Source organism: Pristiophorus japonicus, chromosome 19, assembly GCF_044704955.1.
Source record: "Pristiophorus japonicus isolate sPriJap1 chromosome 19, sPriJap1.hap1, whole genome shotgun sequence".
Taxonomy (NCBI): domain Eukaryota; kingdom Metazoa; phylum Chordata; class Chondrichthyes; family Pristiophoridae; genus Pristiophorus; species Pristiophorus japonicus.
In genome coordinates this window covers 71,396,819-71,412,823 of record NC_091995.1, presented here as the reverse complement: position 1 = coordinate 71,412,823, position 16,005 = coordinate 71,396,819, and the positions used below count along the sequence as shown (strand labels likewise).

Here is a 16,005-nt window from a genome sequence, read left to right as displayed (position 1 = left end):
TAAGATCACCCCTCATCCTTCTGAACTCCAACGAGTAAAGACCCAGTCTACTCAATCTATCATCATAAGGTAACCCCCTCATCTCCGGAATCAGCCGAGTGAATCGTCTCTGTAACCCCTCCAAAGCTAGTATAATCCTTCCTTAAGTAAGGTGGCCAAAACTGCACGCAGTACTCCAGGTGCGGCCTCACCAATACCCTGTACAGTTGCAGCAGGACCTCCCTGCTTTTGTACTCCATCCCTCTCGCAACGAAGGCCAACATTTCATTCGCCTTCCTGATTACCTGCTGCACCTGCAAACTAACTTTTTGGGATTCATGCACAAGGACCCCCAGGTCCCTCTGCACCACAGCATGTTGTAATTTCTCCCCATTCAAATAATATTCCCTTTTAATGTTTTTTTTCCCCCAAGGTGGATGACCTCACATTTTCCGACATTGTATTCCATCTGCCAAACCTTAGCCCATTCGCTTAACCTATCTAAATCTCTTTGCAGCCTCTCTGTGTCCTCTACACAACCCGCTTTCCCACTAATCTTTGTGTCATCTGCAAATTTTGTTACACTACACTCTGTCCCCTCTTCCAGGTCATCTATGTATATTGTAAACAGTTGTGGTCCCAGCACCGGTCCCTGTGGCACACCACTAACCACCGATTTCCAACCCGAAAAGGACCCATTTATCCCGACTCTTTGCTTTCTGTTAGCCAGCCAATTCTCTATCCATGCTAATACATTTCCTCTGACTCCGCGTATCTTTATTTTCTGCAGTAACCTTTTGTGTGGCACTTTATCGAATGCCTTTTGGAAATCTAAATACACCACATCCATAGAGGTACACCTCTATCCACCATGCTCGTTATATCCTCAAAGAATTCCAGTAAATTAGTTAAACATGATTTCCCCATCATGAATCCATGTTGCGTCTGCTTGATTGCACTATTACTATCTAGATGTCCTGCTATTTCTTCCTTAATGATAGCTTCAAGCATTTTCCCCACTACAGATGTTAAACTAACCGGCCTATAGTTACCTGCCTTTTGTATGCCCCCTTTTTTTAAACAGAGGCGTTACATTAGCTGCTTTCCAATCCGATGGTACCTCCTCAGAGTCCAGAGAATTTTGGTAGATTATAACGAATGCATCTGCTATAACTTCCGCCATCTCTTTTAATATCCTGGGATGCATTTCATCAGGACCAGGGGACTTGTCTACCTTGAGATCCATTAGCCTGTCCAGCACTATCCCCCTAGTGATAGTCTCAAGGTCCTCCCTTCCCACATTCCCGTGACCAGCAATTTTTGGCATGGTTTTTGTGTCTTCCACTGTGAAGATCGAAGCAAAATAATTGTTTAAGGTCTCAGCCATTTCCACATTTCCCATTATTAAATCCCCCTTCTCATCTTCTAAGGGACCAACATTTACTTTAGTCACTCTTTTACATTTTATATATCGGTAAAAGCTTTTACTCTGTTTTTATGTTTTGCGCAAGTTTACTTTCGTAATCTATCTTTCCTTTCTTTATTGCTTTCTTAGTCATTCTTTGCTGTCATTTAAAATGTTCCCAATCTTCTAGTTTCCCCACTAACCTTGGCCACCTTATACGCATTGGTTTTTAGTTTGATACTCTCCTTTATTTCCTTGGTTATCCATGGCTGGTTATCCCTTCTCTTACCGCCCTTCTTTTTCACTGGAATATATTTTTGTTGAGCACTATGAAAGAGCTCCTTAAAAGTCCTCCACTGTTCCTCAATTGTGCCACCGTTTAGTCTGTGTTCCAAGTCTACTTTAGCCAACTCTGCCCTCATCCCACTGTAGTCCCCTTTGTTTAAGCATCATACGCCTGTTTGAGACACTACTTCCTCACCCTCCATCTGTTTGCTTAAAGGAACTCCTACAATTCAAAAACCATATATATGCAGTTGTCTAAAAACTCCTTGGGGACTGATTCAGGTTTCCATGTCGGTATTATGTTAAACCCTGTTACCTCAAATATGGCAGAAAATTAAGAGGCAGCTTCCAGTTTGCCTGGAGACCTCGATTTGCTTACAGAAATGATAATCGAGTCATTAATGCCAGTGACCTGTATACAAGCACCAATTAATGCTGGTCTGTGACTTGTCTCACAGATGTATTAAGGTGTGGGGTCATGGTGAACCACATACCAATTTCTCCTCTACTTTAATCACAATGTTTGATACTTCGTCCAACAAAATTACCTAATCTACTATTCCCTGCCAACTTAAACAAAAAACATAGAAACATAGAAAATAGATGCAGGAGCAGGCCATTCGACCCTGCACCACCATTCAATATCATGGCTGATCATGCAACTTCAGTACCCCACTCCCGCCTTCTCTCCACACCACCTGGTCCCCTTAGCCATAAGGACCACAGCTAGCTCCCTCTTGAATATATCTAACAAACTAGACTCAACAATTTTCTGTGGTAGAGAATTCCACAGGTTCACCACTCTCTGGGTGAAAAATAGAGAAAGACGAGGAGGAAAGTGGGGATTGGGAAGCACAGGAGGGAAAGGGTGAAAGTGCATTGAAGAGAAGGATCTCAATGATGCTTTTGAAGGCAGGGAGGATTGGCAAAGCGTAATTGCCAGAGTAGAATTTTAGAAGATGGCTGAAGAAGCAGCCATTGATGGCAGAGCAAAGAACAAGGGGCTCAGTTGACAAAAGGGGAAGTGTCATAGGAGCCAGCAGAATGGATAACTGATCTGACACAAAGTAGTGCATTAGCTCAAACACAAAAGCAAAATAATGCGGATGTTGGAATCTGGAAAAAAACACAGAAAATGCTGGAAATCTCAGGTCAGACAGCATCTGTGGAGAGGAAGCAGAGTTAACGTTTTGGGTCGATAACCCTTCGTCAGAACCAAAACATTAACTCTGCTTCCTCTCCACAGATGCTGCCTGACCTGAGATTTCCAGCATTTTCTGTTTTTATTATAGTGCATTAGCTCCTTGCATTTGGTGCCCAAGGTGAGAATGGAGGTGGTCAGAGGAGATTTCTGGTTGTGGAAGAGGTGCTTTTGGAGCTATTCCAACTAACTAGGCTGATCTTAACGTGCGAATAGAATTTGGCCGTGGTCTACAGTTCAAGGGTAGAGCTTGACAATGTTCTATACCCGCTGATTTTCCTTTTTTGTAAATTAAGAAACCATGACAATGGGTCAGGCCCATAATGCAGAAACCAGCAAGATTGAACGAGGTAAATGAGAGGACAATGTAAATCAGAAAATGATGATTAGATAATGCAAAGCTTGGTTTTGAAAACTTGAAGGAAATATTGAGAATTAAAGCAGTCAACAGCTTTGGGCTCCTGAGACTAAAATGAATCAAAAACTCAATTTCAATATAGTGAGGATGCACGGGGGTGTTTTAAATCCAATCATGAAGCTAGAACCACATCCAAGCTCCACAATTTACTGCTGGAATACACTCTCGGCCGAGATGCCCAATGGATTTATTTTATAACGGTTGGAAATTATCCTCGTTATCACCATGTCAACTCACAAACATAATAATGGCAAGTGATAGAAACTCAGTAGCATAAACTTTCTCTGGACATTTATAGCAGAGCAAGGCACCAATCTTTAAAACTTACAACTTTACTGCATCTAAATTAGCAACCTACTGAACAGTATATCTGTGCACGATTTCAGGAATCCAGAATATGCGCCTGCAGCAAATCTGAAATAGCCTCACATTAACATGCTAAATAACAAGTTTGTTTTTAAAATGATTGTGGGAGTCGCTCTTTACAGCTGGAGGGAGTTCTAGGTGTGCAGTTCCAATTTTCACCAGTTAATACTAGTACGCGCCAGTGTAACATACTCAGAACAATTATAACATAGGTGGAAATACCCATTGAAATCAAAAACATTTACATATCACACAAACTGCTGCAGCTTTACCTAATCCCCTTACTTTCTCCATAATCATTTTCTCTTCCTCGAGAAATATGAATGCAGAATACCAATTGGCAGAGATTCAAGCCGGACCTTTCATGGTCACCTGATATTTCACTGAAGCAGGAGCAGAGTGGACACGCAAGCACTTGATTCAACTCCAATTTTTCACTTTAAAATTTGGATAATTCAGAGATATGGACATACGAAAAGGAGACAATCAGTTCCATCAAGCAAGCCTCATCCAGTCAACACACTGTTCACCTATCCCCCATCGATACTATCTTCTTGGAAAGGCAAAATAGAAAAAAAACTGCAGCAAATTCAAAGAAATACCTGCTGGCCTCTAGGCAAGTTCTTTGTGTATGGGTTTTATTGGCATGACCTCCACCGTACCATCCATATTGATTTCAAGTATCCTGTCTAACTAGACTAAAAGACTTGCATTTATATAGCTTCTTTCACGACTACCGAACTTCCCAAACCACTTTACAGCCAATTAAGTACTTTTTGAGGTGTAGTCACTGTTGTAATGTAGGAAACGCAGCAGCCAATTTGCGCACAGCAAGCTCCCATAAAGTGCATCGCGATAATGACCAGATCATCTATCAACTCCCCATCATTTTAAAAACTTCAATCATGCGCCCACTCAGCCTGCATTTCTCCAAACTAATCTTGGAGCCTATCCTCATAACTGAAATCACTAAAATGTGGCATCAGCCCATTTACCTCCTCCCCAAAGACTTGTCCTTTAACAACTGAGGGAAAGAAAACTGGGCATAATAAGTTTTATATGGCTTAAGTAGTGTCGTAATGGCCCTAACAATACAATATAAAACTCTATTTGCTAATAATGTAAGCCCCAGACCTCTTTCTCGTCAGTTACCTTTAACAGGCACCCCTGCAAGGGATAAACACATGAAGGATAAGAGGTTATGAACCATACATTACATGCAATTTTTTTCCCAACTTTTCTTCACCCCATTTCAAATGCTAAGGTACAACATACAAAGTAAGTCCCACTGAAAGCACAAATGAAGGGGGACATGCAGGCTGCCAGCTGCCTAAACCTTTTTGCTTCTCTTAAAAATAAGTACTTAAACCTAGCACCCTAAATGTGGCAACTTAATCCAGCGAGCAGCTGACTCATTCGACCTTTAAAGACCGCAGTTTTATTCTCCATCGGTGCCAAATTAACTGATCTCAATCAGGGGATGGCAAGGTCCTCAACTGACCTCAGTACTACTGGACTGGAGATGGGTAGAGGAAGGCAGAGTGCCCATGCAGTACAGATGGCTGGGGGGTGGGGGTCCCACGGTCTGGCAGTACTGGAGGGAAACAAGCCCAGAAGAACTGGAGACGGTTCGGTCAAAAACTACTTCTCCTCAGAGCTCTCTGAACATAATCCCATTCTCCGTGCTATTCCAACTCTCTTTCTGCTGCCATTGTACACTTATAGACAGATTTTGTGCTAAATGTAGTTATACTGTCTTCACCAGCTGTATACAGGTTGCAACAGAATCAGGTCAATCGAATGTAATTGTTGTTTGCTAAGATAACTGTGGATTGGAATATGTTCAACAATGTCAGTGTATATAGCTCAGTAGCATCAAGCACTGTAAGATTGTTTTTCATCTGTAACAAGGGTGATGTCTGCATGCTCTGAACATGTCTGTTAATCTATATCTAGAAAATGTTAAAAATCTTATGTCAACATAGGATTTTATAATATGTGTAGACATGTTTTATTGAAACTGCTCATGTAAACTTGGCGCCCTGTAATTACACCCTCCTGCCTATAGTGGTGCTGCAGTTTTGTATCTCCCAGTTCCTCAGTACACACAGCAAAGAACCTCCTATGCTCCAACCAACTCTACTTCTCTGCTTCACAAACTGCCCTAAGTTATGCTAATTAACTATAGAAATGATAAAATCTAAGTATTATATAAAAATAGGACAGAATGTACAGCTTTAAAATGGAGACTGAATTACATCTGTGCACCCTGGTCCAATTATCAACTCATTTGGTCTCTGCTCTCCATGTTCAACACCACAGGAGATTGATTTGTGAATTTAAAAAAATTTATATATAGATGTCAAAAATTCCAGAGTCAAAATTCGGCATTTGATAGACTCACATCACTTCATTGTGCAGTCTTTTAATTAATTTCTTCTAGCACTAAATTATCACACTGCTGTATCATTTATGTTTCCTAATTCAATTATTTAAAAAGAGCAAAAATGACAATTATATTTGTTATTCGTCAGGGCACACAAAATTCTGGTAGCAGAAACCAAGAATCAACACACACTTGTCAATACTAAACCAAAATCACCATCACTAATTGTGAACAGTTGAATCAGTTTACTCATGATTTTTCAATACACCATTTCAAATAAGTGCTCATGTTGGATTCAACAAACTAATCGCAGGTAACCAAATAAGATTACGGCAGTAAGTTCGCAATATACCATGTTAGCTCACACTCAGCAGAACCACTAAAAACTGTCGAACTCCTGGAGATATTAGGTCCATCATATTTAGAAAATATTTTGGGTGTAAATTTCTGAGTAAAATGGAAATGTCTGTGGCACACTAATATAGATCTGTTTTGCCCCAAGACCCTGGGATGCATTCCTAATGGAGGAGGAGTGGAGGAAAGGGAAATCCCAGCAGTTGTTTGCTTTGTGAATGCAGCACATGTAACCCAACATAATCCGCTCATCACCCAACTTCATTGGTGCAGATCACCTCAAGGTGAGACGTGCCAAAACTGTGAGCCAGTAATGTTCACCGGTGAAATTTCATGTGTGGATTCAATACCAGTATATAAAAAATAGATGACAGATCTGAGGTTCCGAACCCGATAATACAGTGCAAATATTATGCAAGAGTCAATCTGCAATATTAAGACAGTCACATGCAATTATCGATTAAGCCATGACAATTTAACAAGTCGCTGCTTAGATTTAACTCCAAGAATGGCCATGACATTATTGGCCAGTTACTTTTACCTTGAATTTTTAGTCCTGAATGACTCAACCCTTAACCTGCCAATCATTAAATATATTTTTGTCACTAGCGATGGCTTAAGGAATATATATCCAAATAAAGCAAGTTTCAAAATACATCAAATTTAGATTTTGGATCAATTCAGCAAATTCAGATTTTGGATCAATGCAGCAAATTCTACGGTTGCTGTGACCTTGCTTTTTCAATAAACATTCGGTATTATAGGCTCGAGCCAATTAGTTGAGTGGTAAAACAGGACAGGATCTGTATTGATATCTTCAGTTAGACGAACTTGGATTACATGGTTTTGTATTTGCATTTCAGGATCACACCCATCATCAGGTGAGTAATAGAAATCCTGATAATTAAGAACCATACAAATGGGAATTTCCATTACTTACCAGGCAAACAAACCTAACGATCCCAAAACCTGGTATCTACATCTTGTGATCTAAGATCATTTTAAATGAAGTTTTCAACGAAAACGTTATTTTTATTTTGTTATTTTTATGCACTTATAAGACAAATGCACCTTCAGAATATTTCCATGTTCCCACTGAGAATTAGGTCAAAGTGATTAATAGGACATGTTATCCCTGATCAAGAACCACTACAATAGTCGTAGTGTACCATTTACTTATCTCATCACATCTCAAGCAATGTTACTTGGGAACTATTAGGTTGTCTTCACTAGTGACAGACAGATGGAGTTATGGTGACTTTAAAAGAGGGACTCTCACCACTTCAGATGTATGTGTGTTAATTTAGTTCCCTCATACCGTTGGTAACTCCTCTCCAAGCCATTTCCCCCCGATGTCTTCAGCACTCACTGTTTAGACAAAGATTTAAAAAGACAAAGAAATACAGAAAAAAATCAAAGGGATATCAAAGTCGGTTCTAATCCTTGCTAACTGGCTGATTATTCATTTTAAGGGTCCTGATGATGAGATATATTCTTTATGTTTGGTCAAACACTGAGTATGGCATACAGTGTTGTAGAAAGTGTAACATCACAGTATAAAAACATAGCATATTACATTACATCGGATATACGGCATAGAAACAGGTCATTCGGCCCAACCTGTCCATGCCAGCGTTTATGCTCCACTCGAGCCTCCTACTGTCTTTCCTCATCTATATCTATCACCATAACCCTCTATTCCCTTCTCCCTCATATGCTTGTCTAGCCTCCCCTTAAATGCATCGATACTATTCACTTCAACCACTCCCTGTGGTAGCGAATTCCACATTCTCAGCACTCTTCGGGTGAAGAAGTTTCTTCTGAATTCCCCATTAGATTTCTTGGTGACTATCTTATATTGGTGGCTGCTAGTTATGCTCCTCCCCACAAGTGGAAAAATTCTCTCTGTATCCACTCTAACGACCTCTCTCTCTATTAGGTCAATCCTCAGCCTTCTTTTTTTTAAATAAAGAGAAAAGAGATCCAGCCTGTTCATCCTTTCCTGATATGTATATCCTTACATTTCTGGTATCATCCTTGTAAATCTTCTCTGCACCTTCTCCACTGCCTCAATAACCTTTTTACAATATGGCAACCAGAACTGTAACGCAGTACTCCAAGTGTGGTCTAACCAAGGTTCGATACAGGTTTAGTATAACTTCCCTACTTTTCATACCTAACCTGTGTCGCAACTTTTAGTAATTTGTGTATTTGTACTCCGAGATTCCGTTGTTCCTCTACCTCACCTAGACTCGCACCCTCGAAGTCATAAGTGACCTCCCTATTCTTCCTATCAAAATGTAATATCTCACATTTATCTGTGTTGAACTACATTTGCCAATTATATGCCCATTCTGAAAGGTTATTAATGTCCCCCTGTAATTTGTTGCAGTCCTCCTCAGTATTGACTATCCCCCATAATTTGGTGTCATCCGCAAATTTAGAACTTTTGTTTTTGACTCCAAAGTCTAAATTGTTACTGATCCTTGTGGGATACCGCTACCCACCTTCTGCCATATCCTCTGTATGGATTATATATTTGGCAGGTGTATGAAATTTGATATTAATCATTCCTAGGAGACTATTTTAAAACGTAACGGTGACAATTGTACCAGTTGATCAAGCAGATCGTAATTATCGTATGAATCCAGAAATCAACTCCATCCTTGAAATCACTCCAGGGTACTTAAGACACGATTCATGACCGTTAGATTAATTTTCCTGCCAGAGTGGCTCTCAGCACAGAGACAGTGTCCTGTGTCAAAGACGCAAGTAGTAGAGCTTAATTATAAACGGAATCTCTGGGAAATATGAATAAATTAAGTAAATGCACAGAAGTATTAACTTATATTTCTCTTTCAGGTGAAAACGACTCTACTGTGCATTAACAGCCATTATTCACATTTCCAGTGTTTTCAGATTTTACATAGCATATACAGCACAGAAACAGGCCATTCGGCCCAACCAGTCTATTTATGCTCCACTCGAGCCTCCTCCCGTCTTAACATAGAAAATAGGTGCAGGAGTAGGCCATTTGGTCCTTCAAGCCTGCACCACCATTCAATAAGATCATGGCTGATCATTCACCTCAGTACCCCGTTCCTGCTTTCTCTCAATATCCCTTGACCCCTTTAGCTGTAAGGGCCATATCTAACTCTCTCTTGAATATATCCAATGAACTGGCATCAATAACTCTCTGTGGTAGGGAATTCCACAGGTTAACAACTCTCTGAGTGAAGAAGTTTCTCCTCATCTCGGTCCTAAATGGCCAACCCCAAATCCTTATACTGTGACCCCTGGTTCTGGACTTCCCCAACATCGGGAACATTCTTCCTGCATCTAACCTGTCCAGTCCCGTCAGAATTTTGTATGTTTCTATGAGATCCCCTCTCATCCTTCTAAACGCCAGTGAATACAGGCCCAGTGAATACAGGCCCAGTCGATCCAGTCTCTCCACATAGGTCAGTCCAGCCTCATCTAAATCTATCTGCATAATCCTCTCTTCCCTTCTCCCTCATTTTCTTTATAATCTTGAGTGTTTTAATGCATAGGCTGTATGCATATGTAAGGGGCATCTCCTCCCCTCATTGATGGCGAGAGTCCCGTCCACACACGCAGAGAACTGGTTCACCAAGCTCAGGTACGTCGTCTGAGGCTTTTCTATTGGCTGAGCGATCGCCGTCCGTCCCCAATCCCCGCACAAACCAATTGGCTCACGTCCACCCCGACAATGCCCAATGAGGACGCCGGATTCTGGTCCCGCCTTCTTCACGAACAATCGGATGACGTCCGCTGCCCCCACCCCCCCCCGGATTGGTCACTCCCCGCGAGCGCTCGCTCCCGATTCGCCGCGGCCCGCCGTCAGTCCGCGGAGAGCCGGCGCCGATTGGCTGAAGCGTTGCCCGTCAACCATTGGCGAGCGAGGCGGCGACGAAGGAGGGGGAGGGAAGCGAACGACAGAGGCAGTAGTTTTGGCTTCTTCTACCACCATATTGCCCGGATCTCTCGCGGCGGACATGTTAGTACGGCAATCTCCACACAGGATTTAAACATGAGTAAGCACAAGGGAGAGTCGCCATTATCGCGCTTACCGTCCCTAGAGGTGCCCATGAGCTGGTCAAGCATGGCTCGCATTTGGGCCTGCGCCGACATCTTTTCTCCCTTTTTTGAGAGGCTCCCGACAGACAATTGAAAAGCAAGCTACCCGTTATTAAGAGACTAAAGTTAGAGAATTCGCCACGGGATCCTTCCAAGTGTTTTTGTTTAAAACATTTAAAAAGCCGCCAGTCCGCAGCGAGCTTTCCTTTCCGCCTCACAAGGGGTTTTCCGCCGCTTGTTTTGCTCGAGCTTGGCTCCCTCGTCTCGAGCCGCTCTGCCGGAACTGACGTCACGGCCAACGGCGGCGGCTCGTGACGCGGACTGCACCAAGTTCAAAAACTGCTGGGGGGGGGAAGACTGAACCAACAGCCCACTCTGCAGCAGCAGAATATCCAATGGTCAAACTACATGTTGCCTGTCATCAAAGGGCTCTTTTTAAAAAAATATATACACTCAAGCAATATATCCCCCCCTCCCAGTCTGAAAGAGTGGTACGTTCCTTCTGCACATTTAAAGGGGCGAGCACAATGGGATTTGTGATTGGTAAACAAGAAATTTCTCATAAGCATCAGGAGTAGGCCATTCAATGAGATCCTGGCTGATCTACTGCCTCAACTCTCCTTTCCTGCACAATCCCCATATCCCTTGATTTCCTTAATAACCAAAAATCTATCGCCATCATCATAGGCGGTCCCTCGGAACGAGGGTGACTTGCTTCCGTGCCAAAAATGGATGAGTTCACAGGTGTTTCAATGAAGAACCCGAACTACATCCTGAAGGGTGGAAGATGTCTGGCATCGTGGATTTTTTTAACGTGGGGTGGCCGTTGCATACCAGCCACCACACGGGCTTGACAGAGCTAGGTCTTGGTCCAGAGGCAAGGACTAACCAAGATGACTGGAGACCAGCTCTGCTGCACGGACCTAGTGCGCAAACATATCGCAGTGTGGGCTGGGCCCGTGCTGCCCCTGGGCCCCTGATCATATCCCTCTACAGTCTCTCGCCACTCTATCGATCTTCATCTTGAATATACTCAACAACTGAGCCTCCAGCTGGGGTTGAGAATTCCACCCTCTGAGTGAAGAAGTTTCTCCCCATCTCAGTGCTAAATGGCCAGCCCCTTATTCTGAGACTTTGACCCCTGGATCTAGACTCCCCAGCCAGAGGAAACATCCTCCCTGCATCTACCCTATTGAGCCCTGTCAGAATTTTGTCTGTTTCAATAAGATCACCTCTCATTCTACTAAACCTGTCATATTCATTAAAAAAACACCCAACATTCCAGGAACTTGATGCCAGAAATGGTTGGCAATAAATGATTGAGGTTAACGTGTTTCCCTCAAAGATTGCATTTCTATAGCGCCTTTCACAACCTCAGGACGTCACAAAGCACTTTACAGCCAATGAAGTACCTTTTTGAAGTGTAGTCACTGTTGTAATATAGGAAACACAACAGCCATTTGCGCACAGCAATCTCCCACAAATAACAATGGGATATCAACCAGATAATCTGTTTTTTAGTGATGTTGATGGAGGGATAAATATTGGCCAGGACATTGGGGGAGAACCTCCCTGCTCATCTTCAAAATAGTGAGAGGGCAGACAGCTCCTTGGTATAATGTCTCATCCGTAAGATGGCACCTCCGGAAGTGCAGAACTCTCTCGACACTGCACTGGAGTGTCAGCCTGGATTTTTGTGCTCAAGTCTCTGGAATGGGACTTGAACCCACAACCGCCTGACTCAGAAGCAAGGGTGCTGCCCACTGAGCCACAGCTGACACTTAAAAGAGGCAGGGAAGGACATCAGGGAGATGTGACTAAATCTTTGCAATAATATATTTGTTCACAAGAAATCCTCTTCAAATTGTAACCGTAAAATAAAGTTTAATTACCATTCTTTCATGGGCGCCTCTAGTGACGGCATCGTTGTCCACTAGCCACTTACCCTAACACCAATACCCACCACGGTTCTTAAATCGCATGATGGAAATAGTGCATGAAGGGTCGGCTGTGGGGGGAGGGGCGAGAGAGGTGAGGGGGAGAGAAGTGAGATGGAGGGAAGGCGATGATGGGAGGGGAGAGAGGATAAATGGGAGTAGGGAAGGAGGGGTGAGATGGTGGAGTTGAGGGGTTTGGTGGGTAGGTGGGGTTGAAGGAGATAGTGAGTAGAGGGCGAAGGTGGGTATGTGGGGTTTAGGGATATAGGGAGATGGTGGGGGTGGGTAGGTGGGATTGAAGGAGATGGTGGGGGTGGGTAGGTGGGATTGAAGGAGATGGTGGGGTTGAGGGAGAAGATGGGGTTCAGGAGGAAGGTAGAGTTGAGGGATATGGTAGCTAGGTAGAGTTGAGGGGGTAGGTGGGGTTGAGGGGGTAGGTGGGGTTGAAGGAGATGGTGGGTTGAGGAGGTAGGTGAGGTTGAGGGAGACAGTGGGTAGGTGGGGTTGAGGGAGATAGGGGTAGATGGGTTGAGGGAGATAGTGGGTAGGTGGGGTTGAGGGAGATGGTGGGTAGGTGGGGTTGAGGGAGATGGTGGGGTTGAGGGAGATGGTGGGGTTGAGGAGGTAGGTGAGGTTGAGGGAGACGGTGTGTAGGTGAGGTTGAGGGAGACAGTGGGTAGGTGGGGTTGAGGGAGAGGTGGGGTTGAGGAAGACGGTGGGTAGGTGAGGTTGAGGGAGATGGTGGGTAGGTGAGGTTGAGGGAGACAGTGGGTAGGTGGGTTGAGGGAGACGGTGGCTAGGTGAGGTTGAGGAAGACTAGGTAGGTGGGTTGAGGGAGACGGTGGGTAGATGGGGTTGAGGGAGACAGTGGGTAGGTGGGGTTGAGGGAGACGGTGGGTAGGTGGGGTTGAGGGAGAGGGTGGGTAGGTGGGGTTGAAAGAGACAGTGGGTAGGTGGGGTTGAGCGATATGGTGAGAAGCTGGGCTTATCTCATTTCTTTTCCCTGTTATCACTGTTTCTTCTGAACAAGCCCTTTTCTATGTGTCTGTAAGTGCTGATAAAATGAACCTTTCAATTACCTGTTCCTGTCTGCAGGTCTGAGAATTCAATTTCTCTTACCATGTCCTTGATGCCTGGCATTTGGTTATGTTGGTCACTGGGCTACAAGGAACCAGGAGCCACCAGTAATCAGAGGTTATTTGCCACTTGACCAACGTTTAATGAGGTGCAGAGCCTGTATCCATGTTGGACTAGTCCAGTGTTAGTTGGGATGGATGTATCGCTGACTGGTTTCACTTGGTAGAATGACAGGGCAGTGAGTGCTGACACAGTTGCTGTCATCCAAACTGCAGCCTCCTTGTACACTCAATGGCTCTGCAATGCAGCAGCATTTCATTTGCTGAAGGACAATTTGCAGTACTGCATTTCAGTGCAGTCTTATATAACTGTGCTGCTTCACATTGAAAGATATCGACTGCAGCCTCTGTCAAGCCATCTGAAGACATCATAAAGGGCTGGGTGAGAATCCAATACCTGGCCTATGACCCACAAGCTGCACCTCCGGATTAGGGAAAGGAATATCCTGCAGTGATGGGGCCTCAGCCATGCATTGCTTCATTAATAGGAAGTTACTGTAGTGAACTTTGTGATAAGGCCATCTCTCACCACTTCCTCGTATTTCTCTCCACCCACATCCCCCTTCCACCCCCCACATCCCCACAACTCTACCTCTTTCTGTGTCCGCCCCTGGAAAAAACTCTCTCCCGACTCTCTTACAACTGCACTTATGAATTCCCAAGTGCCCAGCCTTCGGCCCTCCATTCACCATGACATTTCTGCAATCACCGATCTGCTCAATCACACCCTCACCACCACCTTTGAAGCCCTAGTCCCTGTTAACAATGACTCTCTCTCACCCTGGCCAATTCCCCCTGGTACAGCCCTGATCTTCGCTCCCTTAAGTCCAAAGTTCAAGCAGACTTGAACGGATATGGCGGACAACTAGTTTAGCCATTCACTGCCAGATCTGGCTGGACCACACAAAGCATTATCAGGTCCTGCTCTCATCTGCCATAATTGCTCACTGTTCCAGAATTATTCTGGAATGTAAAGATAAACCCAGCTTCTATTCTCCACTGTTAACCGTCTTTTTAAACCCCCCTCCCCAGTCTCCACCCTCACCTCCGACAATAAGTGTGAGGAGCTCATGGACCTCTTTGTCTCTAAGATTGAGATCATCCGTTCAGCCGCCTCTGCCTCTTCCCCTCCTTCCCCTAGCCCACCGGGCCAAACTTCCTCTAAGGAAGCCCCCTGCCCTAGTCCTGAACTCTCATCTCTCTCCAGTTTCTTTCTGATCTCCCCGCATGGGCTGTCTGAGCTCATCCTGTCCATGAGACCCACTTCCTGCTCCCTTGACCCTATTCCCACTAAACCACTGACCACCCAATTTCCTTTTCTGGCTCCCATGTTAGCCAACATTGTTAACGTTTTTTTCTCCTCAGGTATTGTCCCTCGCTCCCTCAAATCTGTCATCATCACCCCTCTCCTCAAAAAACCAACCCTCGACCCCCTCCGTCCTTGCAAACGACCGCCCCGCCTCCCACCTCCCTTATCTCTTCAAAGTCCTTGAACGTATTGTCGCCTCCCAAATCTATGCCCATTCCCCCGCGGGCTGCTGCTTTCCATTGTGTGTGAGTTGATGTGACTGCGCACTCAGTGGAGTGGAATGGGTCCACTGACAATGATGTAGGGGGATGGGGGAGAACCCAGAAAATGTTGGGAATATTCAGATCACCGACCTCGACCTGAAACATTAACTCTGTTTCTCTCCACAGATGCTGCCTGATCTGCTGAGCCTTTCCAACATTTTCTGGTTTAATTTCAGATTCCAGCATCTGCAGTATTTTGCTTTTGATATGAGGGTTGGGAGCGCCTGGCAGTGCACTCCCCAAGGAGTTTAAAATCTCTTTAGAGTACAAACTGGTCTGGCTTTGGTTTTTACAATTTCTGCTGTGTAAATTTGACCCTGAAATGAGCTTTTGACAACATTTCCGCAGCATAACTAAAACCGCCTATTTCCACCTCCATTTCATCACCCGTCTCCGCCCTTGCCTCAGCTCATCTGCTGTTGAAGCCCTCATCCATGCCTTTGTTACCTCCAGACTTGACTATTCCAACGCACTCCTGGCTGGCCTTCCACATTTTTCCCTGTGTAAACTGGAGGTGATCCAACCATTGGTGGCCGTGTCTTCTGTTGCCTGGGCCCCAAGCTCTGGAACTCCTTCCCTAAACCTCTCCGCCTCTTTTCAGAATCAGGGGAAGTCATAACGGGGAACAAAGAAATGGCAGACTAATTGAACAAGTACTTTGGTTTGGTATTCACTAAGGAGGACACAAACAACCTTCCGGATATAAAAGGGGTCAGCGGGTCTAGTAAGAAGGAGGAACTGAGGGAAATCCTTATTAGTCGGGAAATTGTGTTGGGGAAATTGATGGGATTGAAGGCCGATAAATCCCCAGGGCCTGATGGACTGCATCCCAGAGTACTTAAGGAGGTGGCCTTGGAAATAGCGGATG

At 44.4% G+C, this 16,005-nt stretch overlaps 1 protein-coding gene and 1 long non-coding RNA gene across 6 annotated transcripts in view; one reads left to right on the top strand and one right to left on the bottom strand.

Annotated features, from left to right (window-relative positions):
- Positions 1 to 10,780, bottom strand: part of LOC139229925 (putative RNA-binding protein Luc7-like 2) — an 80,548-nt gene extending 69,768 nt beyond the window's left edge. For 3 of the 5 annotated variants that reach the window (XM_070861563.1, XM_070861564.1, XM_070861566.1), the window contains exon 1: positions 10,486 to 10,779. Coding sequence is in view for 1 of the 5 variants with exons in the window: in XM_070861561.1 (XP_070717662.1) it covers positions 10,486 to 10,546 (61 nt within the window). In the remaining 4 variants the exon portion in view is untranslated. Of the gene's footprint in view, positions 1 to 7,673; positions 7,689 to 10,485 lie in introns of those variants that run through there. The other 2 variants (XM_070861561.1, XM_070861567.1) reach the window with 2 other exon arrangements.
- Positions 10,325 to 15,408, top strand: LOC139229928 (uncharacterized). The gene is made up of 2 exons (XR_011587865.1): positions 10,325 to 10,449; positions 15,264 to 15,408. It is a non-coding gene; the product is annotated as an uncharacterized lncRNA (long non-coding RNA).
- The last annotated feature ends 597 nt before the right edge of the window (positions 15,409 to 16,005 follow it).